Here is a 13183-nt window from a genome sequence, read left to right as displayed (position 1 = left end):
ACCGCACTCGGGACTTACGAGCAGGGCCAGGGCCTCTGGTGTTCACGTGACCCCCCAGGAAACTGGCAAGATTCAAATGCAACCCAAACCAACGGGTCCAGTTACCTAAACGTCTGTCTGACGGCGTTTACTCGCAGATCGATGATTTTTAGAAGATCATCGCGAGAGCAGCTGAGGAGTTCGGTTCTCTCCGGGTTTAAGTCCAGGGCAGTGACCTTGCCCAGCAGCTCCATCTCCCGGACGATGCTCTCCGATCTACAAAAGGGAAGGGAAGTCTGAGAAAACGGGACACAGAAGTGTCAGAACTTGCCCATTTTCACCAGGATGCCGTGCTCCACGGAGAAGTGGGGAGAAGATAATTCGACTGGACCGCGGTACTCTTCAAGGACAGCGAATGTGTTCCAACCTTATAGAAATCGCCTCAGTGGCTGCTTTTGTTATTTTTTCTGTCAGTAAATTCTACAGTAATATTTTAAGTACCAGAACTCTGAATCTGGGAAGAACTCGTTTCCTTGATCATTTGGGGGACGATGTGAGTGCCAATCAGAGCTCCGGATCGGCACAAACCGAGCAGGGCTATCGTGTATTTAAGGCTCTTTCAGTGATAACACTTTGCCGAACCCAAGGGCTCAGAAACTTGCTCCGGTGGGTCTGGGATGCTGTACTGTGCGTGCACGCATGTGTGGCCTCTCACGGGCTCCCTGCCTTACAAAGTTCGGCTCCGGGACCCCCGAGTCCGGCTGCGTGATTCCAGGTGTGGAGCTGGACTCCAGGGCGGAGTCCCCGGCCAGGGCTGTGAACGGCAATCCTGCAAGGCCCTGTCGGGTGATACAGCCAAAGGAGGTGTGGACCCTTCCGTAGTCACTTTGGCATAAGCTTTCAATGAAATGATGTCCTACCCCAAACCCACGCTAAGTAATAGTGTTGATCTCATCGTCGCTAAACATGTGGCTGGAGGCAAGCCGGTGCCCTTCCCTGCACCTCAGGGTCTGTCTTCACCTGTCCAATCAGCGGGTGGACCAGGAGATTCCCGATACCCAGTTCGACACTAACATGCCATGTTTCAGGTTCAAAGAGGCTAACCAGGGGGTATGAATACAACTTGGAAGGGCTGCCCAGGAGGTGCCAGCTTCACGCCAGGCCTTCCTAAGCATCATCTAGAAGCACAGGCTCCTCGTCTCCACCCTCCACAACTGTCCTGCATTCACTGGGACCAGTAGCGACCTCCCTCCTAACCTCCCGGCCTCGTCCCACCGGACTCCCCTCGCCCTCAGACTCCTCTGCTCCCCCACCCGTGGCCCAACGACAGGACCCTCCGGCTCCCTCCCCATCTGTGACCACGCTGCCTCGGTGGCTCCCTAAAACGCGGTCTCCTGTTTCACGGGCCACCACTGAGTAACTCTGTCCTCACGTCTTTGGAGTCCTCCCGCGAGGACTCGTTCCCCTCCCATCCAAGGTCTCCCAAAAATCCTGCTCCGGTTTACCCAAATGTCCCTTGGAAAGCACAAACGTCACGTCCTTATCTGAACGCAGCATCTGTCGATTGTTCCCCGCGTGGCTTCAACTCTCCCCTTCCTCACCCCCCAAATGCAGATTCTCCCTCAAATCCACTCCCCTGCCTGCCTCCCACGCTGCTGGAGGAGGTCCCCGTTCCCGGGACACCTTCCAGACAGCGCTAGCACCGTCTGCTCACTCGTGCGCATGAGGAGCAGTCCTCCCTCAAACACCCGATGGCTCAGAGGGTCAAGTCATTTACAAACACCGATCTGCTCCCGACCCACCACCTGCTGGTCCTGTCTGCCCACAGCCCGAACTGCCGTCTCAGCCGCACGAGGCCGTCCCGCTGTCCTCTCTGGAGAGTCTGTCCGTGAGCTTTTCTGCCACGTGACGCCTGCTCACTGCTCCAGACGCGTCCCGACCGGTGTTTCCTCACATCCTTGGACGGAGGTGCCCAGCCCTACTTCAGAACACTGCAGGCTCGCGTGTCAGCTTTAAAGCACCTAACTGTCCGTCTTCGCTTACGCGGCACTGGGTGAAGGGCCCGGTGAGTGCACAGGGCTCGCTCGCAAGTGACCGCTGAACGCAACGGTCTGCCTCATGGTAAAGAATTATGGAACTATTACGGTAAGGGCGCACTCGGAGCTCATTTCCGCCACTTGCAGGGACTTTAAAAAGCACAACCCGGACACAAAACATCACCAGAGTTCCACCACAGACAGACCCTCCCCTCAGCCGCCTCCACCGAGCTCTCGGGTTTTATACCGGATGTCCCAGAAACGAATTTTCTTGTCGAAGTGTCCACTCATCACACACTGCTCTGTGCAGACGATATCATTGCAGCTGGATCCCGCAAACACGGTCTTTATGCCTGTAGGAAAACCATACGTTAGCGATCAGGCAGCGGCCCCTCGGTGGCCGGGCGCACAGCAGCGCTGCCCTCTCGCCCCAGCTAGCCGGAGCTCCTCATTTAAACAAAATCTCAAACGTGAAAAGCTGTCACTACCTCAACGCCACTCTGAGTACGCAACCGGACTTGCAATTCAAACTGTATCACACTAAACGCAGGCTTTCGGGTGGAAACAAACACCTCGCGGTTAACGTCTAATGGTACATATATTCAGAGAGACTGATTTCCTCACAGACTTTGCTGCGGAGATCCCAGAGCTTGAGGGTCCGGTCATGACTTCCGGAAACAATGCGCGCATTGTCCAGCAGGAACTTGGCAGACAGCACTTTGCCGCTGTGTCCTGTGAGCGTGTGCTAGGGGAGAGAACACAGCAGGGGTGAGCCTTGGGGGACACACGCACCACGTCGGGAGAGCCAGCTCCTCAAAACACCCAGAGATCTGGTCAGGAAGACTCAGACCAAAGGATACGTCATGGAGTGCGGCAAAACATCCAGAGAGTCTGTCTTTCGGCGCTGCCCAGGGGTGAGGTATCCAGAGGAAGAGGAGAAATCTCCCAGCACATTCCAAGACAAAACAAAAGCAGCGCAAACGTCACACGCCTCCATCTTCAAAACAATGGGACAGGCAGCTGGAGTATCTTTTTGACATAAGCCCTGGGACAGATGCCACGAGTCCGCAGTACTCTCGTAGCTTTTCTGTAAAGCTGGCTTATATCAAATTACAAAATTCTAAAAGCCTGGGTTTTACCCAGTGCCTCTGAAAGTCCAGACCCTATTTAAAGTCAGAACAGACAGGTTCCCTGCAGGCATAATTTACAAAAGGAAACATCAGGACTCTTTAAATAAACAATTAAACCCCCTGGGGGTTTTTTTCAATCAGAGGTCTCGGCTTGAAAAGTCAGCTGGGAACCACACACACCAGCACTCCCGACAATCAAACCCCTTTGTGGCTGGCTGTTGGGTGCCGGCCACGGAGCACAGAACTGAGGCCTCACCTAGGGCCAGCAGCCCCCCTGCCTGTCACAGCACTATTGGAGCCCCACGGGAGGCCAAGGGTTAGGGGAGGGGAGCCGGGGAGTCTGACTGTTCACAACTCATCGCTGACCTCTTTTCAGTGTGGGCCAACATGCTTATGTGTGCAAACTGTCAAAGGCTCACTGGGTATTGTTTTTTTTTTTTTTCCCTAACCATCTAATAAAGAAAAGAAAAGAAAAGAAAAGAAAAGAAAAGAAAAGAAAAGAAAAGAAAAGAAAAGAAAAGAAAAGAAAAGAAAAGAAAAGAAAAGCTTTAATATACTTACTACAACTGGTAACTAACTTACTGGGTTTCAACCCCAACTCCCAAGGAGGAGATCTCAGTTTTGTGTTACGCGTTTAGTGCTGGAATTTTTCAAACCAATCTTCCCTCCCTGCTCAGCGGAGCGGCGCCACTTCAGCCCAGGAACAGAAGATGCAGGCCCGCGCGTCCTCCTCCCTCAGGAAGGGAGAAGCTGGCACGGATTCCAAGACTCCGCTCTCCCACTCTTTGGCTGGAACGGCATCGTACGACTGCTGCCAGCCAGGGGGCAGCTGTGCTGTGGCTGCGGCTGTGTAAAAACCTCCCACGGATCCTGCTCGTAAGATCAAGACAACTCCAGCAACGAGGCTTCCATTCACTACGGTTCAGGAGCGACGGCGCCACTCGGCACACACCATCCCGTCTATACGAATCGTGGGGAGACAAAACACTCGGGAAGGTCCTCCTCACACCACGGAAATTAAGTTCTTAGCAAAGAACTATTTCAACAAAGTCCCCAAAGTTTAGGGCACATTCGCTGATTTCCTTCTTACTACAGAAGTAAAATCACAGCTCGCCAACACTGGAGACCCTGCTCACGAATGGGCTGTGTGAGCGCGCCCATTTTTGTGAACTCCACGTTCGTAATACTCTCTTCTATTTCATGTCAAAGTACTCCTAGAAGTTTACCCACTGCTCTTTTCACATCATAGTGCAAGCAGTTTCTCGCGTGACAGCTGAAGGTGCACGGGCTTTGGGGTCACAACGCTTTGGCTTTGAGCACCCGGGGGCCGGAACAGCCGGGAGACCACCCTCTTCCTCACGCTGTCCGAGTAAGGACCAAACAAGGTGACCTAAGCACAAGGCCCCACGGCCGGGGGCCCTGGCGCTCATCCCTTCTGCACCCCCCGAAGAGTGCTCACGGTTACACGGGACGGTTAGAATCACTTTACAAGTCGCGAGGTCATCGCAAACGATGCTGCAACGAATGGCTACGAGCACACAGCTTTCCCCTAATTTCCCGGAATAAAACTCACGGACTCCTCGAAGAAAGAAAAGGGATACTGTTACTTCCTGGCTCTTCATACGTAGGTTGGCCAAGTCTGGCCCGCTGCAAGCCTCGTTCCTGGAGGAAATCCAGCTGACAGGCCACATCTCCATGCTCTCCGGGGTGTGGAATGTAGCTTCCTACAGCATTTGCTCTTTTGCATAATTTAAAACGTCCTTCTCTTAAATGGATCAGTTTTACGTAAAATTTTTATCCTTTCAGTGTTTTTGATGTTCCTTTTCATTAATTTTAACACTTGTAGCTTTTATCATCCTCTTCTCAACAGGGACTCCTAAGAGATGGGGCAGTGGGTTCAGATGTCACAGCAGCCTGAGCCTCCCTCAGAGCAAGGGCTCTGCCAGGCGCCTCTGTGCCTCAGGGCGGACTCGCAATCAAGCCGGCACCGGACCCCAGAAAAATGCACACCTTGAGGAGGGAGGTCCTGAAACAAAGCCAGTCCTGTCACTGTGGTTACTTTCCCACGTCAACATTAGGGAAGTGAACAGGTGGGTTCTTCAAATCCATTTGCTCAAGTCACATTTGAGTTTTGCACTGGCCTTCCGGATTTTTAAGGGGGTCTAAAACATCTGCTTGATTCAAGGGAGTCCTCTGTCATGGACTCCTTTCAATACCAGGCTGTTTCTAGGACACCCTTGCTACAAGGATTTTACAGCAAACACTCAACCAATTGCTCCCTGCATTCTGGTCTCTCCTAAACACCATTCCCTTATCATAAAAGCTAAGGATATACCGACCGACCAAGGCCTGGATCCTGAATTTCGGAACGTGGGGCTCCCTCCATTCACGTCTTCCGATATCTTCTGTTAACTAGGGTCTATCTATGTAGAAGCCCAAACCTCCTACAACAGGGGGCCCGTTATGTCCTGGAGCGTGGTTAAGAGTTTCATGTGGTTTTGCTGGGCACAGACAATCTTTAAAAAGGCCTCCCGATCTTCACGACACATTTACCGAGAGCTGACCGGAGGCCCTCAAAGCCAGCTAGCTCGGCAAAGGAGGCGACCATCCTGGCACCAGCTCCCCAACCTGTCAGCAACCCCAGCTTAGGCTTGGTGCCCCAGCACCGTGAGCATCTCTCCAGTGAGACCCAGCCCACCTCCGTAAGCTAGCTCACTTGAAAAGAGTGTGCCAACATTGTGACCTCTGTCTTCCAGGTCTAGCTCCTGCCTCCAAGTCCCTTTCTTATTTGCGCCCACCTGAGCAGAACTCTTCCACCAATGAAAAATATCATCCTACACAACTGGCTGACAACTCAACTGTTTGCTTTTCTCCTCAAGGGCCTACAATGTAAGGCAGACTCTATGTCCCTCTTCACTCTTAGACAGTTTTGCTATACCTCAGTCTCCGGAGGTACTAGAATAATCCAGGTCAATCAAACACAGAGAAGAGTACAGGCTTCAGTTCCAACTCGCATCTTCTCATCTGTTAACTGTGTGACCTTAGGCAATTTTGTGGGCCTACCTGAGCCTCAGTTTCCTCACATACCTACTCACCTCACCTTGTGCCCCTGGCAGTTAAAAAGCAGTAATGTATATAACATATCTCAGTGCTGGGCCTAACACGTAAGAAAGAGCCACTCCAGAAGAGATCCCTTTTCCTTTAGGCAAATTAAGGACTCCAGAGGTATTCAACCCTGTCCCAAATGTCCAGTAAGTGATCGACAGGGAACAGAGTAGAGCACACGGTGTGTGGATTACAATGCTGCCACGAGAACAGGCTAGGCCGCGTTGAGGGGGCAGAACTATAGGGCCTGAACTAAAAGCTTGTTCTAACGCCTGAACGGCAGTGAGCACTGCTTGAGCAGAGTCCAGCCCCGTCCACAGGCGCCCAGCTGCCCACCTCCCTGTTCTTCCATTCAGTCGAGAACATGCCTGAAAGCTCTCCAGCTTTCACAAGGGAACATCATCTCTGTCACCTGCACATCCCACACTTCGCACGTGCAGCCTTGGGTCTTCTTCCAACTGAGAATGACGAATTCTCTCCCGGGAGGTCCCGACTACCTTCTAGTACTGGGGATTTTCCATACAGCTCCTTCAAGAAAACGGACAGCCTGCGTGATACGGTAACCATGCATTTCTGAAGATTCTTCCCGCCGCGTGGCTGCGTCTTCAAATCAGACGACCGGCACCTACCCAATGGACCATTCTGCAGCAGCTCCCCACCTCTCTGCGATTTATCTTGAGGTTTTAACATCTTGTCCTACTTTTCATGGGGGCTGACATACGAAAGCTTGAATCAAGCCTTTTTCTTCATAAAAAGTGCATCCTCCACCTTACCTGTCAACAGCCTTTCATGAGCTCATGTGAAAACTGCTTCAAGCTTAAGAAGAAAAACAGCACGTCTCCAAATTAAGCTACTTGTTTTTCATTAGAACAAAAGCGAGACAGGGGCGCCGGGGTGGCTCCGTCAGTTGAGCGTCTGACTCTTCGTTTCGGCTCATGATCTCACGGTTCGTGGGATCAGGCCCTGCATCGGGCTCTGTCTCCCTCTCTCTCTGTCCCTCCCCTGCTTGTCCTCTCTCACTCTCTCTCAAATATAAATAAACTTAAAAAAAAAAAAAAAAAGAACAAAAGTGATAGAACCATCAAGTTTTGGTCTTTGTTGTGGAGGCCAAGCAACTTCTTGGCAACTCTGGGTTCCAGGGCAAACCCCTCCACGTCCAACCCTGTCCTTCTCCCTCTCTCTCACACCTATCTCCCAGCCTGGTTATGATCGCTGTCCTAAATGCATCCATATGCATTCCTACATCCTACTTTCAGCTATACTCTGTGAAGTGATTATTAAGTTTTAGAGCCCATAACAAACACAATTTATACAATGGTGTCAGGATAGCTGAAGGTCAGCTAAAAGTGACACGTACCCAAGGCACCTGTTCTGAACAGGAACACGGAGACTTTCATGTGAAATGTGAGGGTTTCCTGCTGCAAATATTCTGAAACTGAAGAACATAATGTGGAAATGTAAATTTTCCCAAGGGAGAAAGGGAAAAGGGCAGAGGGAATCAAGTATGATTTTCAGGAAAACACGATTCTCCTCATTGATCAACCTGCCATTTCCTACATTCTGTCCCTGGAAAACCTCATGGAAGTTTGGAGATTATATTAGCTTTCTTAATTGAGTCTTACCCGTAACCGATAATCATCCACAGTCCAGATTCGACTTGCAAAATCATTTGAAGCTGCTAAGAGGTAAGATCCCTATGGGAATGAGGGAGAGTGGGGGGGGGGGGGAGACAAATTTTAGACGAATTAGAAGATCTCAGTCCACACAATACAAATTGCCCAAGAATCAGGTCCAGGAAAGGTTCAGATGCCTAAAAGCTGCACACCTGATGTGAAATACCAACCATTATCCCCAGTATTCTGTCAACCCACCAATTTTGGTAAATCTACTTTTCTCCTGAGTCTGCTCAATCCCATCCCATCAGAATGCTGCAGACCCTCCAGCTGAGCCTGGAACTTGTCCTCTTGAGTTCACTAGTGCCCCCACCCCCCCTTCAGTAACCCCAAATACCAATGCTCTCTACACACTGTCCAAGCTGCAGAGCCCAGAGGCCCTGGCTCTCCCCTCCCTCAATCTCCTAACTACTCTCCTCGGAGACCCACGCATCTCTGATACATCTGGCCAGACCCCCTCTCCCCTCCACCGCTGGGACTTCAGCCACGGCCTTTATCAAGTCTGCAGAGACAATGACGGGCTGGGGCACAGCAGACCTGACACCTCCCCCCCACCCCCACCCCCGCATCTTCATCATAGTCACAGCCAGCAAAGAACTGATAATCTACCTGCATCCTGACCTATCACTGATATCACTTAAGATAGAGAACAGCAGACAAACCATTTGAGTTAAACTCCAAGAACCAGATGTCTTACATTTTTTCTAAGACCTTCTAAACTCACCCATTTCCCCGGATACTAGATACTTACAGCACTGTCAAATTCAATGCTTGTAATTCCTGCATTACTGCCAGACAGGGAGCCCTTGAACTCACATTTATCTGGAAAAAAAGAAAGATTGAGGAAAGAAATGAAAGAAAGAGTAAAGCCAATACTGAAGTTACAATGGGGCACCTGAAACACAATGGAAACCAATTACAGGCTCATAACAGCAGCTTTCCTGCACTGACGCAGAGTCTAAGAATAGCAGGACAAATACACAGCTAGTCAGCTGGAAGGACGATGCACGTGTACATGGATGCAGAGCTTAGCAGTTCGCATGCATTCGGTTGGTCTTTTCAAGAAATTCAGAGTCATTAATTCCCTTTACAAAGAGGTAGATGCGGGAATTTTAAAGACATGTCAATGCACCTAGAGACTGAGTTTTAGTTCTGAGTAAAATGTTAGTTTTAGTACTTCTGAGTAAAATGTTTCTAATTCAGATAAATACGTCTTTGGGTCTGATCAGTATTCGCGTCAATTGAGCTATCACTTCTGTAGAAGCTGACCACTAAATTTTCAGGATCCATGTGATAATTCTCATTCGGATCTGAAAAGAATTTCTTTTTTTAGTTCTGTGTAACTGGCTAGTCCTCAGAATGCCAGTAAAGCTAGTCTGGAGTTTCTGGAATTTGTCCTTATGCTTACTCTGTCTCCGGGAACCTAAGATTCTGGCAATCCCACTGCCTGTCAATGCTCCCCTCTCCCCAGCCGCCTTCACCAACAGGCCCAGCCACGTGCCCGGGTCCTGCTTTCACACAGCTCTGGCCACCCACGCAGAAACTTTAATGATGCAGGCACAAACTCGTAAGAGTACGAGTCTCAAGATGATGTGACTAAGTTCCTTTTTTAAAGAGCAGCTTAACGATGACAAGTCCAGAGAAACAATTAGGGAACCATTCAAATCAAATTCATAAAAGGGGAGCACAAAATAGGGAACATTACAAAGAACAGCCTTTTCTCTAACTGGTAAAAACTATGATATAAATACTCGTCTGGAGCTGTCAAATATTTAGGGTCAGGATTACTGAGGGCTTTGCGAATCCCTCCTTCTGAATTTATCTGCAAAATACCTGTGTAGCACATTTAATGCCTTTTATTGATCCTAGCTTTCATTAGATTTTCAAAAGTCAAAAAGAGGCCAACATCCACTAATTAAGGTCTTTATTTAGATTAGATCTTTATAAAAATATTACTGTAAATTTTAAGAAATATCTCTTTGGCTTATGCCCAAGATATGGGTCTACTTCTCTGGCAGTTGACACAGGCCAAAATGTAAGAAAGGATCAATAAATGCTATTCTACATGATCTCAAATGACCAAAAAGACCTTACCAAAGCTCTTTTATCTAGAAGACATCAAGGGACGCTAGGTCAACAGTATTTATATAAATAATTCCCAATGGAGCTTGTGCTTTTTATAGAATGAGCAAGGACAAATCCTACTGGGCAGAAACTGCAGTTATTCTGATATTTTAAAAGGGTAAAAAACAGGACCCCCTCAAACTATTTCATAATTTCCATTAGCATTTACTTCCTCTTCGGCAGCAAAAATGTAACACTGTTACTAAAGGTTGGTTCTCATTTTCTTATAGGTGGTTTTATTGACTCAGAAGTAAAAAATATTTCTAGGGTGATTTTTATTTAATCACAAGGCACAATCAAAACAGACTACTGAGGCGCCTCAGTTGGACATCCGACTTTGGCTCAGGTCACGATCTCACAGTTCGTGGGTTTGAGCCCCGCATCAGGCCCTGTGCTGACAGCTCAGAGCCTGGCGCGTGCTTCGGATTCTCTGTCTCCCTCACTCTCTGCCCCTCCCCCACTCGCACTCTGTCTCTTGCTCTCAAAAATAAATACACATAAAAAAATTAAGAACAAAAAACAGCTATCTACCTAAGATTTTAAAAAACCAAATCTCATAAAATTTCCATTATTACTCTATGGCTTTACTGTTGTCTTCCCAACAGTTCCCGCAATTATCATTCATAAGGTGTTTCTGGGTAAAACGGCACAAATCTTGATGGCCTTCAAATAGCTGTAACTGCCAGGAATTTAATCAGAGTCACTTTCTTGTGGGGGGGCAGAGCACACAAGTTTGGTGCTTTACTGATAATCTGTTATAACCAAAGGGATCAATAGTTTGCTCTTGCTCTAAACACACTAAAAGCAGCAACACAGGCTTAGCAGTTCTACAGCTAAAGGGAGGCCGCAGTGGGAAGAGCGAGGGCTCCGCAGTCACAGGACCCAGGTCAGGTCCCAGTTGTGCCCCTCCCTTGCCTCACCGATCAGTTATCAGCCATGTGAACCAACAACGCAAATCAAGTAGGGTCTCTGAGTCTTCCTGTTTTCGTCTTGTCAAGTAGGGGCGACACGTACCTTTCAAACTGCACAGGGCTGTTGTGAGGATCGGGGGAAACGATAGAGACCAGGGCATCCTGGAGCTACTCGCTGCTGGACAGCGAGCGTGCGTGTGCTACAACTGCAGAAACTTGACAAACTGGTTCTTACTAACACCTTCAGCCTTATCCCTTGACCTTGCTTTATTTTAAAAAAACCCAGGAGTAGCTAACTAAATCTCAAAATGCTGAAATTGAGCTATCCCCAGCTTCAGAAGTCTAAGAGATGGTTTCATTAAGCCCCATTTCCTGTTCTAACGCCACTGCATTTCTGAGTACTCAGAGGTCACTTCGGAAACAAGGTCTAATCAAAGAGACTGGGTGTTGATCTTTGGGCTCTTGATGATAAGCTGCTCGTTAAATACATTTCTTCCTGGGAGATACACCCCTCTTTTTCTTCCCAAGCTTAGATATGACCTCAGTCATTTTCCCCAGGCCAAGGCCACTTGTGTTATTAAATGCACACACTTTAGCTCAATGCGTAGTTTAATTATAAAGTCTAAAACTTTAAGACTTTTTATTTTCCTTCTAAAACCTGTGCTATCTTGGAAAATATTCTAGTACGTATCTGAGAAAATGCAAACACGAACGTATCTGTAACTTAACAGCATTTTGTAGTCACTACTTAAAAACTCAGAGCCAACGGCCACTTGGCTGTAATGTCTGAGATGGTAATGCTGCTTTGGTCAGATGATCCCTTACAGAAAATACTGTATATTTTAAGAAGATAAAAAATTCAAAGATTGCCTGAAAGCAAGGTCAACCAGATGTCCCCAACACAGCCTCCCTCTCTCACTCTTCAGGTCTCACCTCCAAACACTTCCCAAAGCTTAACTCTCCGATCCATGCCTCCTGTGGCCAGCAACCGGGAGCCCGGACTGAACTGCACAGCGTTGACTTCCCCATCATGAGCGTCCTGCAAGACAAGCACCCTGCTTCAACCCCAATCACTGTCATTCTCGAGAAGAGCGAGCCCAATACAAACAAACATTCTGGATGCCTAACCAAAGGTGTTAGACATTTATCCATAAATAAAAGAGATCACTCATAAACTAACTTGGATTCCTAGCCTAGGGTTCCCCGAGACTCTGCTACCATTTTATTCTTGTAAGTTACAGTTCCATTTTTTAAATAGAGAGCAACCTTCTTAAAAAGGAATCAAAATCTGTGTAGATTCACCGCCTAAAGTTTGTCTTTGCCTTAATTTTATTTCTTCTTAAGAAAAATGCAATTTCAATCTATATTCTATGACCTTCATAGCCTAAAAGTAAGCCTCTGATTTAACTGCCTCTTTTTTGGTCCAGATTATATTAACGCCACATACTAAACTCTTTATCTAGTGGAAGAACAGCATGACTTCTCATGATTTAAAAAAAAAAAAAAAAAGCCTTTATGATTTTCCTAGTAGGAGTAATCTGAACATGGAGTCCTGATACGAGTGGATGCCATTCCTGCTGCTACAACACACATCAGTGTAACAGGGGGATTCTATTCAGTTCTGGAAACATGGCTCTCTAATGTGTACTAGCAGGGTGACTTCGGCCAAGTTTCTTAGCTTCCCGAAGCCTCGGTTTGCCCACATACGGGAAAAGACTTCCGCAGGTTTTGTGACCTAGGACCGTGCCTGACCTCGAGAAGGCCTTCAATAAAATGGGTGTTACTTTGGGAGAATTTAAATTCTTCACAGGGAAATTTTTGAGACTGGCATTCAAACTAGAACAAATAATCTGAAAAGGTGGCATGTTTTCTGTGTTCAGGATGGGAAGGGAAACGGAGTAGAAAGCATCCTCTCCTAAGATGGGAGAAAAGAATATGAGAAGATTCACTAAAACCTCTCTTAAAGGACTACAGATGCTGCAACCTTTGTGGATGAACTACGATGTCTGCAATCTGCTTTGAAGTGCTCCGGTAAAGTGTGTGGGCGAGAGAGTAAGACTGGCAAACGTGGCTAACTAGAGCTGCCTGACAGATGATGGTACCGGAAGTTCTTTTTCTGGATTTGAAAATCTCTATAATTAAAAGGGGGGGAAAAAAGACTGGAAAACACGGATCACAAGTAGTAGATCACTGAGGTGCCTGGGTGGCTCAGTCAATTAAAAATC

The 13183-nt window shown here is 47.9% G+C and overlaps 1 protein-coding gene and 1 non-coding gene across 10 annotated transcripts in view; both read right to left on the bottom strand.

The window, feature by feature from the left end:
* ATG16L1 (autophagy related 16 like 1) overlaps positions 1–13183 on the bottom strand; it is a 76510-nt gene that overhangs the window by 43748 nt on the left and 19579 nt on the right. For all 9 annotated transcript variants that reach the window (XM_042995710.1, XM_042995703.1, XM_042995705.1 and 6 more), the window contains 6 exons: positions 11892–11997; positions 8675–8745; positions 7873–7944; positions 2640–2760; positions 2263–2368; positions 106–255 (listed from right to left, as the gene is read on the bottom strand). In XM_042995710.1, the coding sequence (XP_042851644.1) occupies positions 106–255; positions 2263–2368; positions 2640–2760; positions 7873–7944; positions 8675–8745; positions 11892–11997 (626 nt within the window). The remainder of the gene's footprint in view (positions 1–105; positions 256–2262; positions 2369–2639; positions 2761–7872; positions 7945–8674; positions 8746–11891; positions 11998–13183) is intronic.
* Positions 3288–3512, bottom strand: LOC122241763. The gene has a single exon (XR_006221986.1).

This window comes from Panthera tigris, chromosome C1 (genome assembly GCF_018350195.1).
Source record: "Panthera tigris isolate Pti1 chromosome C1, P.tigris_Pti1_mat1.1, whole genome shotgun sequence".
NCBI classification, from domain to species: domain Eukaryota; kingdom Metazoa; phylum Chordata; class Mammalia; order Carnivora; family Felidae; genus Panthera; species Panthera tigris.
The sequence above is the reverse complement of the archived record's forward strand: the minus strand, read 5'-3'. Positions and strand labels throughout refer to the sequence as shown.